This window comes from Emys orbicularis, chromosome 1 (assembly GCF_028017835.1).
Source record: "Emys orbicularis isolate rEmyOrb1 chromosome 1, rEmyOrb1.hap1, whole genome shotgun sequence".
Classification (NCBI taxonomy): Eukaryota; Metazoa; Chordata; order Testudines; family Emydidae; genus Emys; species Emys orbicularis.
In genome coordinates this window covers 170,277,466-170,296,376 of record NC_088683.1, presented here as the reverse complement: position 1 = coordinate 170,296,376, position 18,911 = coordinate 170,277,466, and the positions used below count along the sequence as shown (strand labels likewise).

The 18,911-nt window shown below is 39.2% G+C and overlaps 1 protein-coding gene across 2 annotated transcripts in view; it reads right to left on the bottom strand.

The window, feature by feature from the left end:
• Window positions 1–18,911, bottom strand: part of ALCAM (activated leukocyte cell adhesion molecule) — a 39,904-nt gene that overhangs the window by 5,459 nt on the left and 15,534 nt on the right. Inside the window, exons 6-14 of one of the 2 annotated variants that reach the window (XM_065420194.1) lie at window positions 16,352–16,479; window positions 13,798–13,927; window positions 6,989–7,101; window positions 5,094–5,229; window positions 4,769–4,899; window positions 3,943–4,075; window positions 2,937–2,973; window positions 2,713–2,714; window positions 2,110–2,227 (exon numbers count right to left, since the gene is read on the bottom strand). In XM_065420194.1, coding sequence (XP_065276266.1) covers window positions 2,110–2,227; window positions 2,713–2,714; window positions 2,937–2,973; window positions 3,943–4,075; window positions 4,769–4,899; window positions 5,094–5,229; window positions 6,989–7,101; window positions 13,798–13,927; window positions 16,352–16,479 — 928 coding nt within the window. The remainder of the gene's footprint in view (window positions 1–2,109; window positions 2,228–2,712; window positions 2,715–2,936; window positions 2,974–3,942; window positions 4,076–4,768; window positions 4,900–5,093; window positions 5,230–6,988; window positions 7,102–13,797; window positions 13,928–16,351; window positions 16,480–18,911) is intronic. The other variant, XM_065420187.1, reaches the window with a different exon arrangement.

The following is an 18,911-nucleotide window of genomic DNA, read 5'->3' as shown; positions in this document are numbered from 1 at the left end:
TAATGAAAAAAAAGTAACATTTTTCTTGCCTCACGAGGGTTTGAAAGTTCTGTGCTGCTGCCTTCTCAGACTTTCCATTGACGTCACTTTGGGGGCAGAGATTAGGTGAATAACTGTTCGAGGGTGGGTTCAAAAAGTGACTAACTGTTCGAGGGAGTGGCCTGCGTGGAAACGGAGGGTTGTGATTGGACACACAGTGTCAATAAGTATTGCAATGGTGTTTTTGAGAGGACAGCATTTGAGATTTCTGGGCTGTGATTTGTGCTGAAATCCTCTGTTTCATACATACTGATGCTCTGCCTGCTCTTTGGAAGTACTGCATGCAGAAAACAGGGAAACTGATTCCCAAGGGAGAGGAGAACAGGTTAATATGAATATATACTAAAAGCGAATGCTTGTCAGCAATATTTCCAGCAATTAGATTCACTTAAGAAACTAGTGACTGTCAGACAGACTGATTATGATTTAAACATAACTATTTAAAAAAAATATTTGGTCCCCAATGAGCCTAACTACTCACTGCTAATTTAATTTTCTACTTTAAGTATAAATATGATATTCCCATTTCTCCTATGACTTTTGTTTCATGCTTAATATTCTAATTTCTGAAATGGTCAAGTTTGGAAAACAAAGTTTAACACCATAAAGCATAGAAACACACCACAGCAAAGGACACACCACATTCTAAGAATCATCACATTTCCCCCCCACAAATGAGTCATTGCCTCATGCTTTGGACTCCCCATTGAGAGAGAAGAAAAATTCTGGACATTTTGTTATAGTAATAACTGAAGGTGGTGGTGAATTTTTTTTATTTTATTTCCTGCAGCTTTATAAATAGCACATGCTTAATATTTCTGTGCTCAGTCATATGTTTATAAAGCTTCCCTATTCAGGAAATTCCAAAAATCCCCTGCACAGCTATGTTTGTGGTATTGTATTGAAGTAAAAATCTAAAGACTGCATGGGAATGCTTTATTATGCCAGAAACAGATGAGGGAAGCCCTTGTAAGTATAGCAACTGAATGAGAAACAATTCTTCATATCAAAACTCAGAATATGTATATTATATAGCTACTGCAAATCAATGTGTAAAGTTATAGGGAAATACAAGTAAACTTTAATACTACATGTCTGTCTATACAAATATGTACACAACATACATAACTGCCTCTGAGAACACTTTATAAATGATCTTGGTGCTGTGTAGGCCAGATCCTCAGCTGCTGTAAATCAGATCGCTCCACTGAATCTCTGAGAAGGCATGGGGGTAGGATAAGTCTGCACTTTCACAGCTGACAGGGCCCCAGTCTGTGTCTGGGGAAAAGAGCATACTACTACGCTGAGCAGAACCAGATGCAAGTCGGATATGGTTAGGGGACCTGATAAAATATCTTCCCCTTCAAGCTCATGGTTAAAGACTTCTTTTAGAGACTGTCCAACGTATTCCATATAGTCTTAAACTTATTTTCCATACTAATGAAACTCTAATTGAAAATGAGCATAGCGAATATGCACAACATACACTCTACCTTCTGGATCTAGATGTTTAGTCAGCCCTGGCAATGTCTAGTTTTCAAGCAATACAACTTCCCTCATTAGCACCTGTTACTCAAAGGATCTCAAACCACTAGATGAACAATTTAATAGAGCTTCACATACTCTCTATAAACAGATGCCAACTTTACAGGAGTATGAGCTGGCCAACTTCTCCTACACTAAGATGACCATCCATGAGGTTGCATAGATGTGACAGCCCATCATTTGACTCGGAAATTGAAATACCACATCCCCTTTAAGTTAAATAGGAAAAGTGTCACTAACTTAAATGGAAACACAATCTGGCACTAAATGACCTGACCAAGGCCACACAGCTGAATCAGGGGCAGATTTAAAGAGTCCTAGCTCTCAGGCCTGTGCTCTAACCCCTAGATGATACACTGCCTCCATATTAAGATGTCCATTTTAATTTCAGATGCAAGATAAGATTTATAGATGAGGATAACTTTTGCCCCTAGATTTTCAGAATGCTGTAGGGAGCTAAACAGGTATGTACACATTATTTTAAATTTTAAAAAGTTAAGAGCAAGCTTCTATGTTAAGTCTTACTTTGATTTCTTCACGTATACCCAGTAGATACCACCAGCAACCAGAGCTGCTAGCAGAAGACCAACCACAATTCCTACTATTAGCTTTGCCTGGTCGTTAACCTTTTCGCTGTTGTCATCTAAAACAAAGAAGAAAAGTTCATGAGGTGTTTAACAATAATACACAGCATTAAACATTTTCTATACAAGTAATCCCCCAGGAAGAAAGATGGTCAAAGAGTCAAAACTATTAGAGCAGGGGTTGGCAACCTATGGCACATGTGCCAAAGGCGGCACGCAAGCTGATTTACTGTGGCACACTGCTGCCGGCCCCGGGTCCCAGCCACCGGCCCCGCTCAGCCTGCTGTCTGCCTGGATGGACGGAACCGCTGGCCGGCAGCGGGCTGAGCGGGGCCAGCAGCCGGGACCCCTGCTGGCAGGGACCGGCGGACGAAACCCCAGACCGGCAGCAGGCTGAGCCGCTCAGCTCGCTGCTGGCCTGGGGTCCCAGCCGCCAGTCCACTCTGCCCGCTGCCAGTCTGGGGTTCCATCTGCTGGCCCCTGTAAATGTAAAATGTACTACTGGCACCTTAAATTACCACGAATAAATGAAGACTTGGCACACCACTTCTGAAAGGTTGCCGACCCCGGTATTAGGGCATTGTGATAACATGAAAATTTGTATTGCTATTAGACCCTGTTAAAAACTTTATGCTTAATTCTTACTGCCCCAGAGACTTGGCAATTTCAATTGAACTCCGAAGGCAGAGAGGACTGTGGAAATTACTCATCTAATGACACTTCATAAAGCTAGAGCGGATAGAGTCAAGAAAGAGGGTTCTGTAGCACTTACATCCATTCGGCTCATCATATTCTGGGATACTTACTGAAATAAAAAAAACATTAAAATTAAAAACAAAAACTTGTTGATACCTGAAAGTCACCTTCACCCCGACACTATGCTGCAATATTTAACAATATAATGATCTATTTTACAGGAAGACCGAAATGCTCATACTTAATGCTGCATCAGCCACACAACAAAATAATTAATCTTATATTTTAGGCAGCAATCCTTGCTTTATATCCATAATGCATCATATGAAAGTGTTTTATTCCAAAAAATGACAAGTTTAATCTTATGAATACTTCTGACTAAGCATTTATATGTTAGCATTCATGATAGGATAACTTTTTACCACTTTATCATTACTGTAGTCCATTAAACCCTAGCACCTATGGATAGATTCTGTTCTGAAATCACATCAAAAGTTAATAATAAACCACAAAACTGGGGGCTCAGAAAAGAAGATATCTCAGTGATAAAGCAGTTATTTTATAATGTGTGTATGAATGAGAAGGATAGCATATAGGTAGTCTGAAGTATTATTCCCAAACCAGATGCATCATGAGCCATGGCCTATTTCCCCTTGCCAATGTGCCATAACCCTAACCTGCAGGGTTCAAATATAGGAGACTGAGGAGGATTCTCTTATGGGATTTCTGCTAAAAGAAGGGAGCTAGTTAGTGCTGCTGTGATTTTTGTGATATGCACACTGGTCCACTCAGAACAGTATTGAAACCATACAACTCATTTCACATACCGTAGGCCACTGAGCAGCCATCCACTAGTAACACATTTCTTTCACTACCAACCTAGGCTGGGTTGGAGGACTAAGTCAGTTAGTGCAGGAGACATGCGGAACTTAAGGGGAAAAAAAACCCTCTAATACTACTGCAGCACCAATCTGCATCTCACATTATTTAGAGAGAAAAGCTGGCAAAAGTATTTGAAACTTTAAGGAAACAGCTTCTCTCGCTCATTTTTCAAATGCTTCTAATTGAAGACACTCACTGGCAGAGACATTCATCGAGGTGACAGTTCTTTCTAGTTGGTTTTCAGCAATACAGGTTAATGTAACATTCTCTTCAGGAGAAATTACAATTTTACTGGAAAAACTTCCATGAATGTAGTTAGTCTCCTCTGTCTGGAAAGGAAAGAAAAATCAGTAGAACAAAAAATGTATACAGTAATGTCTTGTACTACAATTGTTCATAAGGAAAGTTCTAGAAGTAAATACCTTTTAAAAATAAATCTGTTACAGTTTGGAAAAAAGGGAACCATTTAAAATAATAAACTAAATAAACGTATAAGTCAAATAATTGATTTTAATATTTTACTCATTTAAACATGAAAAGCACTTCTCATTTATACTTCCACCACTTGACAATCGCTTTCCCTCTTTAGTGTTTGCACTCTTCAGATAGTCTCTCTCCCGTCAAGCACCATTTGACCAAGCTACACATTTATTTTAATTTTGCCTTAAACATCCCAGTGTCATAAAAATTGGTGTAGCTGTACCCTGAATTTGCTGCCATTTATCATCATCTGCTAAGAGCGCCCAAAATTAATCGTGTTATTTATATAGGTCCAAGACATGATCCACGCCCTGAAGCTGCAACCTCCTTGACTTCAGTATAACTGAAGGTGGTATTTGACCATAAGAAATTAATGCACACTGCTGGTGGGAGCTGTCCAATCTATGCTATGCAGAGGACTATCACTGCCAATCTCTGTGCATGCGTATTTGATTTTTTTCTTTAATCTCTCACAGTCCATCAGGTTTTTCAGACCTCAAATACTACTACTTGTGCATAAATTAATGAGAAAAATTACTTGCTTGATTTATGATGCTTCCACTACCAGTAGTTGTCCATTGCACAGCTGGTTTGGGAAAACCCTCCACGTGGCAGATTATTGTTTTAGATTTATTTGACCCGGTTTTCTTTGTCATTCTGATCTGAGGTTTTCCTAAAAATATTATATTTAAACATTATGGTAAAATAATTGTGAACTGTACAATTTACAGTATTCCCCATTACATGCATCCGACGAAGTGGGCATTCACCCACAAAAGCTTATGCTCCAATACATCTGTTAGTCTTAACGGTGCCACAGGACTCTCTGTTGCAGTATTAACAAAGTGTAACTAACTGCTCCATTACCTTGCACAATAAGTGTAAGTGTTTTCCTTTTCTTTAACCCTTCAACCTCCTGTAGAGTAGTTTCGCAGATGTAGTTTCCAGCATCCTTGTACTGTAGACTTGAAAATGACGGACTTGTCTGCATTCTGGTATTGTCCTGATAAAAGAAGAAGTTAGTCCACATCATTTCCAATTTAGGCCCCAATCCAAATAAGCATATGCTTAAAGTTAAGCATGTGAGTCATCTCATAAACCTCATTACAAATAAGCAGTGCAATTGATTTCAATGGAACTCCTCATGTGCTTTGTGGGATCAGAGCCTTAATCATAGAAACATAAGGCTAGAAGGGTCCTCAAGAGATCATCTAGTCTATCCTCTGCACTAAGGCAAGTAAACCTAGACCATCCAGGTCTGTCTAACCCTTTCTTAAATCTCAAAGATCAGGGATTCCACAACCTCCTCCCTTGGGAACCTATTCCAGTACTCAACTATCCTTTATAGTTACAATTTTTTTCCTATTATCGAACCTAAATCCCCCTGGCTGCAGATTAAGCAGATTCCTTCTTATCCTATCTTCAGTGGACATGAGAACAATCGCTCACTGTCTTCTTTACAATAGCCCTTAACATACTTGAAGACTTATCAGATTCTCCCCCCCCCAAAAAATCATTTTTTCCTCAAGATTCAGGTTTTCTAAACCTTTTATTATTTTTGTAGCTCTCCTCTGGACTCTCTCCAAATTTGTCCACATCTTTCCTGAAGCATGGTGCCCAAAACTAGATACAGTACTCCATCCAAAGCCTCACCATAGAGCTGAACAGAGAGGGACAATTACCTCCCTTATCTTAAATACAACACTCCTGTTAATACACCCCAGAATGTTGCTTGCCTTTTTCACAATTGCATCATATTATTGCCTCATATTCAATTTGTGCTCTACTGCAACCCTCAGATCCTTTTCTGCAGTATTACCACCTAGCCAAATAGTTATTCCTTATTTTGTATTTGTGTATTTAATTTTTTTCTTCCTAATGTTTAATTGTCCAGACAATAACTAAAACCCAGCATTTGACAATGTAATTAGCAACAGCTGTGCCAAGCATGAAAAAAGACGTTGCCAATTTCTAAAAAGTGCTGCATGGACAGCTCTGCGGGCTTTAGTGATCTACTTATATACAAAACAGGGACCACATGGCAAGTATGCTTGCAAGCTTACCTATGCCACTTCCCCGTGCCCACCACAATAGGTCCCAGCTTTGAAGGAGAGGATCAGAGGATAGTTTGGTGTCTATAGTCTAGTCTGCCCTTGGCCACCCTAGTGAGATTGCCAACAAGGCTGCCAGTTTTGGTAACAGTGGTAAGAAATGGACACTTTCTTTCAACACAAGCCACTGACCAGTCATTAGGTGGTGGTCTATCAATCAGGGTCAGATGTGAATACTATCTGACAAACTTTCTCACTTACCAATGCCCTGAGACATCCAGTCACCCACTCCACCGCCCAACATAGGCTGCCTTTTAGTATGTTTATGGGAAACATGACAAAAACAGAATAGCCTAAATCTTCAGACATGTTTAGAGTATGTGGAGACCTCAATATTTTCAGTGCCAAAGTGGGGCACCTTAAAAGGGACTGATTTTCAGGCGCCTGCTACAGTTTTTCAGAAAAATCAGGTGCTTTTAAAGTGTCAAGTAGCACACCCAAAAACGGAGGCATCCAAAATCACTAGTCACCTTTGAAAATTTATGCAAATCGGTCCAAAAATGTATAGTATTAAATGTCCAGCTTAATATTTTAGTCGGTCATTGCTTATAAAAGATCAATTTTAAAAAGATTCTCCCCAAAACACAGAGGGAGAAATCTTAACAGGTAACCAAATAAAATGAGTAGGAGTTAACGAGAATTAGTACTAACCTTTATCCAAAACACAGTTGCGTTTCTACTGGAAGAGATGGTGCATGATACAGGTAGATCTTCTCCAATCTGCTTAGTAACCTCTCCACTAGGTGTAAGTGATAAATCCAAATCTATGATAAAAAGGAACATTGTTAAAAGATAAATACCAGAAGAGTGGACCATTCTGAAGGTTTACAGAAAAAAAGAAATCAGTGGACTAATTGCACTTCTAAAACTTAGATTTTATTTTCTCAAAAAAAGAATCTAAATCAGCTCTTATAAGTGAGACAGATAAAAAGAATGATCCTGAAAAAACACAATGCAGAATATTTGCATATCTACTATAATTATAGTCTAAAAGTGAAACTTGACAGATCAGCTAATAAACAGATGTTTTCCCATCTTGTGCAGCTGGAAAAATGATACAGGAGGGTTCATGAAACTGGAGATGTTGTCCAGGTAAGGGAGAGAGGTTTTAGCAAAGGGAATAGCAGAGTGGAATGAGAAGGATTTTAGTTAGGAGTGGGGTGGAAATCGGATTAGAGGACTTGTCTTGAGGGATAGAGAAGAATTTTAGAAGCTGCTTGTAGGGATATTGGGCAGAGGAGAACAAGGGAGAGAATTCTTGAAATTGGTAGGAAGGAAAGGTTGATTCTCTTAAGAGGTGTGGAAGAGCTTCCCCAGTTTGGGAAGGCAGGGTGAGGGGATGGTGCAGCAGGATTTGGCAACTCAGTGGGAGGAGTGGGTTAGGGCCTTTGTCACAGAGGTAGGGAGGCAGCATATGTTCTGTTCGTTGATTCTTTTTTCCAAGAGTTCTTCCTAACTTAAAACACACTCATTCATGAACCACTATGTAGCTTTTCAATGCATCATTTGCCTTTTTTACTTCTTATATGATTACATATGGCATAAGGTCTCAGACATTCCAAATCCTAGGCCACTCCAGATGCTACTATTTGTTTTTTTTTGTATACATAATCCTATCTCGAGAGAATAGGAAAGTCGCCCAATTAAACATTGCTTTCATCCCCACCTCCTAGCATCTTACTATGCAAACCAAAAAGCCTAGTCATACTAAATGTTGCATGTATGGAAATCAGTGGCTGGTGGAGCTCTGAACCACAATAGATTATAATCCCATCATGGCACAGTATTTGCTGGAAAAGCACTGCAACATGTCCTACCATCTTAACAACAGCTGGGAAGAAAAAAGCCAGGCTAGACACAAGAGGGTGAACCTCAAAAGAAGGGTTTTTAAAATGTTTGTTTTCTTCAGGCCAGAGCCCTAAAGTCTCACTTTGTCCTTTCTAGGGCAGGAGACTCACAAGGCGAGAAATATTTTTGCCCAGCTTTATAATAACATATAATTATTCTCATGAAAATGGTGTTATTGAATTTACTGGATTTTGTTGTTGTTGTTGTTAAAGGATTTAAAACACCACTACCACATTCAGGCAACTAACAGAGTTCTAATTAAATTGTCACCTACTTTTTCTTTATCCCTTTCCCTATCATTACAGATAATCAAGAAATCTATATAAGAGATGCCCCCTTTATTATCCGCTTGTTTTGCCTTCCTGATTCTAAATCCTCAGACATTACAGCAACAGTCATGTTAGAAATACCCGAGACACGGCTGATGATGCAGATAGAAATTCTATCTGTATATTCTCAAGTACTAAAGATCTTAGAATTGTTTAAACCTGTGAATTGTGCTTCATTAATCCCAATAGCAAGCAAATTCACACAACAGAAGAGTCAACTTTTCTGCTGCTTTCAATCACCAATTTCACTAGAAAGAGCATTATAATTAAGGGAAGCAGGCATCAAAGAGAGGACCGGGCCCATCTCGCAATAATAATGAATAATGTCAAATGTCAGTAATATCGGTGTTATTACTAATATAAGCCTAATTTCTACTATTAGTGGTTACATGAACTCTTTCTCTATTGGTTCACTTGCTACTTCACACAGCAGGCACACGTACAAAGACCTTACCAAAGAGAGACAACTGCCTGATCAGTATCATTTCATTTCCCTCTTCCAGAGAGCATGTCCCCAAAAGCAAAACCATCAAAATTCAGTAAGAGATATCAGGAGTTCATCTGTTCTCCCCACAATGACTCAGACAAAGAACAATTGCATAGCTTGCTGCTTCACCTGGCTAAGGGAGGATTAGTTCTCACTCAGCTTGTTTCCTCCTATTCTCTGAGCACATGCTAATATAGGGTAGAGAGGCTATGGCATTTTTTTCCGCCGGGTGATTCCCCTTCAATGTCTACTCAAACCTTTATTTCTTTGAAGCAGGATATCAACTCAGACTCAAGAGATCATAGAAGATCATTCAGGAAGGAAACCTGTCACAGGAAGCAAGAACTCATTAAATTCTTGGCCTTCATCTCTGGCAAGACTGACACTCTGACCACAGCAGTCTTTAAACGCAGACCTCCTCCTGGGTAACAGGCTAGGTTCCCTCCCTTTTCAGTGAAAGAACTGAGGCCACCACCCTTCTCACATATTGCCATGAATCATTCAAAGTTAGGGAAAAAACTGCAGTGAACGTGAGACTTAAGATCTTTACTTCTGAGCTGCAAAGCCCGGAGAGGTGTTTATAGAATGGGCTGGGAGACAAGCTCACATTTAGCAGAGGATTCTCCCTCGGAAATCATTGTGGGCATCTGGGTAAACAGTTTGTCTGCATACACCAATTTTCCTTATGTACCATGACACTTAGTAACGTCTGTGCCAACAGATGAAAAGCGAGTAGGGCAGTATGAAAAAGGTTTGCATGCACTTGCCTTTCTAGAGGGGAAAAAAATTACTAAAATACTCTACTTTTACCCTGACTTACTTCAGGTTTCTCTTTTCTGCCTTTAAAACTTCCTTCATTAATTTGTCATTAAAAACAAACTCCACAGTAGGTGCCATATTTAATACACTAACTTTGAATTTAGTGTAAACGGGAAGACTTGGATCGATAGAGAAGTAGCATGGTGAAGAAGTGAGGATTACATCCCACACGTCATTACACCACCATGCAGCACCTGAGGGTGTAAGAGCCATTTAACGAATGTGGGAAATACTAGAGAGATGTTTCCCATTCTGTTGCGACGGTGGGATTTCAAATCAGGAAACTAGGAAGTGCCATACTGGATTTGAACTATGTGTTGTAATCGGGAGGGTTAAGTGCAGTACGTCATGTAATTTGGGCATCCTGAATATATTAACACTCCAATGTGAACTCCTTCTGGTCTACTGGGAGTTGAAGGTTGTGTCATATCATTTGAAAGATAATTTCCCTTAGATTTTTAATAACGTCTGACTTGGCATCTCTTACAAAAAACTAATGATCTTCTTGCAGTCTAGACGCCTAGGATTGGTTATAGATTTCCTAGAATCATGTTGGTTTACAAGGATAAATTCAATTAGCAGAACCCCTTGATTTCTAAAGTTTCATTTAGCTTGAGCACACATTGCTCAGCAGAAAAGAGGATCCTTTAAGTCTGACATAAGGGGCTAGACAGAGGCAAGCAGCCCCAGCAGGAGGGCAGGGAGGGAACAGTGTCTCCTGGAACGCCACAGAACAGTGAGGACACCCAATTACCCCGTGACAAGGTACAACAGGTGCTCGCCGCTGCCCCAGTCAGCTGTGTTGGTCACTTGATGGGGACCATGGACCCACCAATGTCCCACCTTCCCTTGAGAAGGCAAATGCCATTGTTGGTGCTAACTTCATGCAGTTCTTGTGGTCAGTGCGTGAGGATGCTCCTTCTGCGTTGTCCCCCACTTCCTGTATGGACATAATATACCCCTAAATTTGGTGCGTAACCAAAATTCAGGCGTTTTAATGTCAATAATCAGCTCTACAGGGGTCTCACAATGTACTTTCCACTTAATGTTTTTGTGTTTTGCATGGAGAATCATGATTTCCTGCAAAGTGGTAATGTAATGCATTTTAGCATCAGCAAGAAGTTTTTCCCCCAAACCCAACAGCTGTAAGACACCAATACAGTCAAACTGCCCAATAAAAAGTCTTTTTGGCATCCACTATTATGAATGAAATATAGATATATTTAAAAAAAAAACAAATAACCTGTTGTATATAGATTCATGGATGGAAATAAAGTATTTTCTATTAATTGTTCCTTAAGATCATAAAGTCAAAAGTGAGTAAATAAATCCTTAACCTCAGCAGTAAGACTACTTAAGTATACCATAATTGAATCACTGAAAGGAATGAACACCCCTGCAATGATAGGAGAAGCAAAAAGGCAAAAAAAAAAAAAAAAAAAAAAAAAGTGTAGTTAAATGGACAGGAAGAATTTATTTGAGCCAAACAAGTATTCTTTAAAAACAAAACAAAACAAAACAAAAAAACACCACACCTCCCCAAATAAGCTTATAGAAAGAAGCAAACTATGGTAGGTTAAAAAGTGAGATGGAAGTTAGGAGGGCAAAGATGGAATTTGAAGATCAAATAGGTAAAGACATGAAAACATACAAGAAATTATTTAAGTATATCGGAAGCAGAAAGCACTGGTAGAAGCAGTAGCTCTCCTGAACTATCAGAGTAAAGCGAGCAATTATAGAGGAGAAAGCTGCGGAAGAGAAGCTACATGAGTTCTCACCACAATACATGTTGTGGAGATTTCCATCTTAGGCCAATAATCTTTAAATCATAAAAGCGAGGCAACGTTAGGGATTGAGGGGTCAAAAGAACAGATACAGGAACACACCGATTAAAGAGGAACAATTCAACAGAACCTGATGCTATACATTCAAGAATTCTGAAGGAAGTGGCTGCTGACAACAATATGCACTCATTAAAATCAGTTACTATATTGAAACTCAAAGGCAGTTTATCTATCTTTAAAGATGATGCTCAGGTGATTCTGGGAGTTAGACAAGCAAGCCTTACTAAGTACCAGGAAATTGGTTGAAATAATATCTGAACAACAGGATTATAAAACACCAAGATGAACATTTAATGATAGTAATGAACCAAAATCAGCATGACTTCTCCCATCCATTAGAATTCTTTCAGCCTGTAAACAAAATAGTGGATAAAAAGAACTGGCAGATAAAAATGATTTGGATTTTTTTAAAAAACCCTTTGGAAAAAAAAATCTCTCTTGTAAAAGACTATTGAGGAAAATAACTAGTCACAGAATGAGAAATAATGTCATGGATGAGGAACTCACTAAAAGTCACAAAACAAATGGGGAGTTTTCACCATGGTAAAAGGTTGACAATGGGTTATACTAACACCAGAACTGATGTATGTTTAAATAATCTGGAAAAGGGTATGAATAGAGACATGGCAAAATCTGCTGGTGACAAGAAATTTTACAGGTTAGTCGACACTAATATTTTAGAGCTTCAGAGGGACCTGCAAAGCTCAGTGAATGGACAACATAATGGCAGATGCTGAAAGTCTTTGTTAAATGTATAATATTCGTTAGAAGAACAGTTTGAATTACTCACATAGATAAATCAGTTCTAAATTAACTGTAATCTCTCAGGAAAAAGAGCTAGGCATCCCTGTGGGTAATTAAATAAAAACCTCTGCCCACTATACATTAGCAGTAAAAAAGAAAAAAAGGCAAAACATATTAAGATACGTAAATAATAGGATGGAGAATAATAATGAAATTGTGGTGATGCCATTATATAAATTGATATTATACCATCTCCTGGAATACTGTGTTCAATTCTGGTTACCTTATCTAAAAGAAGATGGAGCAGAAATAGAAGAGATGAAAAGGGGGGGAGGGAGGGAGGAGCACAGGGATACTTCAGCATGAAGACAGATTGAAAATATTTGTGACAGTTTAAAGAAGAGAAATAAAAGAGTGGCATGGCAATGGTATATAAAATAAGGTTGTAAAGAATGCAAACTGGGTGCTCCTCTTTATCCTTGCACATAATACAAGAACAAGTGGATAGTAAATTAAATGGAAAAGCAACACATTTAAAATTAATAAATACTTTTAAAAAAATGCCTACTTTGCCGGTAGAATTTATTGCCACAAGAATTTGAGGTCAAGAGTTTACAGGATTCAAAAAAATGGTTACACATTTTTTATGGATAACGAGACAATCCACAGAGATACATTAAGGGATATAAACTCTCCTACGCTTTACATAATAAAGCCAAACACTAAATGACTGCTTTAAGGAGAAATTTCCACTATGGATATAGTTAATCCTTTATTGTCCACCTAACAAGGTTCCTAGCACATTCCTCTCAAGTAAGTGGTACTTGCCCTTGTCTGAGATAGGATATTGGATTAGTATGATCCAGAATGGAAATTCCTGTGAATCATGGTTTTGATTGACATAATAATGGACCAAATGATGCTTCTGTAAATTTAAATAGATTCTGAGACAGTGCCTTCATACAATATTTTTTTTATTAAAATACATAAGTCATCACTGATCGCAACTTGTCAAAAATACAATGTTTGCTGAGTGTCAGCACAGTTTGCACAGTATGAAGGTCTGTTTTAATCCACTGAATTACAGTGGTATTAAAAAGGTATCAAGTTAATAAAAATGCACTTAGAAAAAAATAAGACAAAGGATCAAATACTGTTTGCAATTATTCCATGCTCAGTTCTCCTGTAGGTGACAGAGTCCAATAAAAGCTATTACTTCACCCACCTTGTTTCTCCCCAATATCCAGGGACTGACATGGTTACAACTACACTGCATACAGTTTTAAGGTAGTCAATAGGACTAATCACATGAGTAAAACAAGGAGGGATTGGCCCAGAATTTGTAAGATGTTTGAATTGTTTCTGGGACTGAAAGATACAATGACTTACAATGAACGGTGATAGTGGTTGAGTCCTCCATGCTTCTGTCAATCAGAGAGCATTTGTATTCTCCTGTTGCATTTCGTCTCACATCTGTCATTATGTAAGTATCTGAGCTTCTTATGCCTTCGGGTTCTCCCTGTGGATGGAAGTATTACACTTATGGGTTACAGAGAGTTGCTAACAACAGGACAGTCACATGTTCTTTGAATAATATTTTATGAAGCAACTTTCAGCCTGAAGTGCTTCACAGTCTATATACATTCAGCACCAGTGAAATCCAACCACCTCGGAGTAGAGCACAGATTTAATTTTGTTGCATGACTGCAGGCATGGTACAGTTGCAAAGTCACTCCCGCATTAACAAAAAAGTTTTACTTTGAACATTCAACTTAAATGACGAATTTCAGAAATGTTAGAAAAATACAAAATCTAAGACGTTTAACAGCTAGATTGGAAGGGAAGATTACATACAGACAGAACAAAATGTATAATAATCATAACATTGCAAAGAGAAACTATGATTGGGGGAACAATATCTTATCCAAAATGCTACAAGTTCCAGTAAACATTAACTACTGAAGTGTATCACAAACATTGTTAGATCCATAACACAGACAGCCTAAGCAAACAGCACTAATTTTAGCTCCCCTCAAGCGAGAGAATGCTGTAGATGTAGTTAGGAGGCTGAAGTCCATGTCAAATGGGGGCCTTAGCTCACCCATGTTCATCACGAAACAAGTGGAGTTCTTGTGCACTGGTGGCTCTTCCCCCCTCCCATCCTAGCCCCCCGCTACAACTGCTGCTTAGCGTGGCTTAAAAGGGGGTTGATTGGGGCATCAGTTCCGCTCTCACTAAGCTTCACCTGCAGCTGAGGTAGAGGAGTGGCTCCAGACCCTGCCTCCCCTCACAGTTCTGCAGCAATGCAAGCTGCAAAAGGAGAGGAGTCCAAAGTAATTGAGGGTTATTAAGCTAAGTAACTGGTGGTCTGGAGCTACTTGGAAGCACACGGTCTTCCTGTCCTGAAGGTAAATTGATTCTCATGGTGTAGTGGGAGCAGAAAACACAGGAAGAGTGCAAGAAACAAAAAGGAGGAAACAAAGGTCAGACTACAGATAATCACATTTCTGTCTGAAAATATTTCACCTATTATTGCAAGATTACTATAGCTAACATATACTATAATATAAATGTTGTTGTTAACTTTATTTTCAATTTTTACTTCCTGCATTTGACAGCAGGTTGTGTATTATTTATTCCACTGTTTCCCTTGTATTGTCAGTCAATCCTTGTTTGTGTTGGTATTTCACACAGCAACAGAGCAAAGACAAAATAAATACAGGAAGATGTGACTGTGGAACCACAAGAAATGGCAGGTGTGATACCTGAAACTACTTTAAACTCATGCAAAAATAATGTTTGTCCCTTTAACACGTAGTTAATAATTTTCAAATTGTTCTTTATAAATCTTATTCCCCATTTAAAAAAAATTCTATTAATACATTGCATCTCTATTTTTCACCATATAATTCTAATGTTCTTCTGAAGGCTATCACTACAGGAATTAATTACTCAGTATACTTTGCAGAGAAAGAGCTAAATCTTAAATAGGATTTTGCCACCTTAATTGCTACATTTGATTTTTCTCGTGGGATTACTCTGTTCGCATTTGAGTTAAACAAACTGTTTTCCTCTGGTCCTTTTTCACCATTGCATTTCTATGAACACCACTGCATCATATATTTCGTGTAAAAAGTTTGCTAATCTGTGAAGAGGGTAAAAAAAATCTTCACTAAATTTTGACAGATTCTCTGCAGACTCCAAACTGGTATCCTCTCAGCGAGTTTGCTGAGCTTGCCAAGGTCATCTTTTCACTTTGTTATATAAGCCTTTATAACTTCAGTCCACAGATAAACTAGTGTTGAACAGCAGTACCCACAGCCATATGCATTTTATGCATGGTGCCTACCATTGGCAGGACTTGACTAAGGTATAGGCAACCTATGCACATGCCTAGGGCATCGTTTGTTGATGGGAGGGGCAACCTGAGCTCCGGCTGGACTGATTTGGGTACCAGTGCAGGAGCCATCCCAACAGCATGGGCCAGGAGGAGCAGCGCTGGCCACCCTGTACTGATTCAGGTTTGGCTCTGGCATGCCCCTCCCCCATCACAATGCAGGGGACATGGGGCCAAACCTGCATGGACAGTGAGGTGGGCCTGCACAGCTACTCCTGGCCACTGCCATGGGTCCAGCTCCTGCATCTGGGCTCCCTACGGGGACGTGCCCAGCCTTGCTCCACTTCCAGCATCTCATGTCCTCTCTGCTCTGCTCACAGGACTTGCTCAGCAGCAGCTCATGACCTGCTAGCAGTACGGGGAGCTGCAGTGAGTGCCTGCCTGGGGGAGCTGACTAGGAGAGGGGCAGTGGGGAGGGACACGAGGGGGTTTTGCCGTGGTAAGGTAAAGTTAGATTGGTTCAGTGTGGGTGCCTCTGGTGTCAAATAATAGGAAGAAATAGTACAGACTATTATAGCTAAGTAACAATAGTAAAGTAATACTTACTGGAATATAAAACAAAAACTCCTGTGGAGGGGGGTTACCATTTCCTGAGCACTTTAGAGTGATGTTATCACCTTCTTTGATGGTATTTCTTTGTGACAGCACTTTAATTGTCACCTTCGCTGTAGGATCTGTGAAAATAATGGACACAAGTTAATAGTTTTTGTCAAGTACCAAGATTACCTTTTATGCATAGTTAATGTCCAGAGTATACACAATTTTCTCCAGAAGCAGGTGAGGGTATTGCATAATTTCTTTTTAATAGAAGGAATGAAGTTAAGAGGTACTCTTCCATACTTAGCACTAATCCTCTTAGAATAAACTACATAGAAACCCTGTATAAAATCAAGTTTTCCTTAGCAAAATGCCTATAACTGAAGCAGCAGTGACCATAATTATTTCATGTAAAAAAGACCAGTAGGAACAATTTCACAGTATGATTTCATTATGAGAGACTTTAATGGCATTATATGCAGCTTGCTGTTTGAAGGGATTGCAGCAGCCACAAAAATAACTAAAGCTATCAGCCCCCTGCACTAATTAGATAATAGTATCTTGTATTAAATAAAAAGAAATATTAGCTAAGCAACTATAGCCAGGCTCCTCTATATGCTGATCAGTGCAGTAGCTTTCAGAAAGATGAATTTGGTGAACTTAAGACTCAACAAAGCTGTAAACGTAACATTTCTGCCATATTCAATAGGGTTGAGCTATAACATATTGTACTGTGGTAATTTTTTAAAATCTTATCTTTACTTTAAGAGTATTCTCTAATATAGGTTACTCCTCCTATGAAGGATGTTAAATATACTTTTCAAAAGCGGAATAAAATGGGCCAGATTAATGAAAGAAAATAATGGATAGATAACTTTTTGTATTCATTTAAATAATATATTGTATTCCAATCATGCGATGCTCTTGCATTAGGATAGGGTATGGTGGACCTCCACTGCCTTCATTAAGACTCCATTAGGGTCCATGCTGGTGGATCTCTGTTCAGCACTGGGACAGTTGCACCTACTTTTTAGTTGACAAAAATGGTTAGGTTTGCTCTAAACAGCAAATCACATGGTACAATTGTTGGTTATAATTTAAATTTTTATATATATATGTATAAACAATCATTTGACAATGCTATTTACTCAGGAAAGGGGAAAACGGAATGGATCAGGAAGTACAAGGCTCTTGGGCTCTGACACAAATGAGGGTGAAGGGCTATACTGTGGTTGCAGCACTAGACATAGTCCACCACACTGAGGGGAAGTCTCAAGTCTTTTGTGGGGCTGTTCTCTTACTCGAATGCAGGGTTAAAAAAGAAGGGAGGGGGGGAAGGGGAGAGCCTGGGATAAAGACTTCTCTGAGGCCCTGTCTGTAAGAAAAAATTGTACTGAATTAATTAAACCAGTTTAGAAATTGATTTAGATAAATGGGAGCATCCCTTGCAAGGTCCCTTTTTGATTTAGGGGTACCTTGTATTGATTTAATTAGTAAGGCTGGCAGCAGACAAAAAAAAAAAAAAAAAAAGATTACTGTTAAGTTAAAATAAGTCCACACAAGGGGATTTCACCAGTTTAACTAAATCTATTTCTCTAACTGATTTAGTTAAATCTGTGTAACAGTGAGGGTAGTTACCCAGCTTAACAAGAGGGTTGTACTAGATTCTTGATTTAAAAATTACTAGTGACTGAGTGTGTATGTTTTTACACAAGGTATGCTTTAGTTCAAATAGGAATTAATTCAGGGAAGTCCTATGTTATACAGGAGGTCAGACTAGATCAGTGGTTCTCAATCTATTCACCATTGTGGGCCGCATATGCAGCTCTCTCGGTGTTGTCTGGGCTTCATCCATACAATATATGTGTTACCTATATGGCCTTGAGGATGTAACATGGGCCACAGCTGTGTGATGATTGGGCCGCAAGCAGGCCGCAGATTGAGAACCAATGGATTAGATGATCACCAATGGTCCCTTCTAAATTATGAATTGTTGGCCCTAACTTGCTGGCCACACATTATCCCTCTCACTAGGTCAGGATCCCCTTCTCCCTGTCCTCCTTACCTTGTGCAAGTAACACTAATTGACCCTGCAAAATGCAGGTGCAATGTCTGGAAATGGATATTGATAGCCAAACATTTCACATGGCCATTCAGTAACCTATCCTGATAATTCTATCACAAAACCACCCCCGCCCCAACCTTGACACTCTTTTGGTAGCATTAGAAGAGGCCAACGAGTGAACAGACGTGGAGTCTGAACCACCCTTTCAAACCTAGAGATACAGTTCTTCCATAACAAGTCTGATGTATGCTGGTGAGGCAGTGTAGGAAAGTTTGTATGTCCAACTGGTGAGTCTTTTCTGTGACTCTCCACTTCTGAGTTCTAGTCAACGTCTATGAAGCCCTAAACTATTTAGTCATCTGAGCTAGCACATCTCTACCGCTGTTCTGTTGCAGGAGTTCATTTAAGTCGCTCTTCCTATAGTTTTCTGGAACTTGGTCCCTACAGCAGCAGCTCACCAGACACTGAATGTAAAGAACTCTGCATAAAACTTATCCATATGGT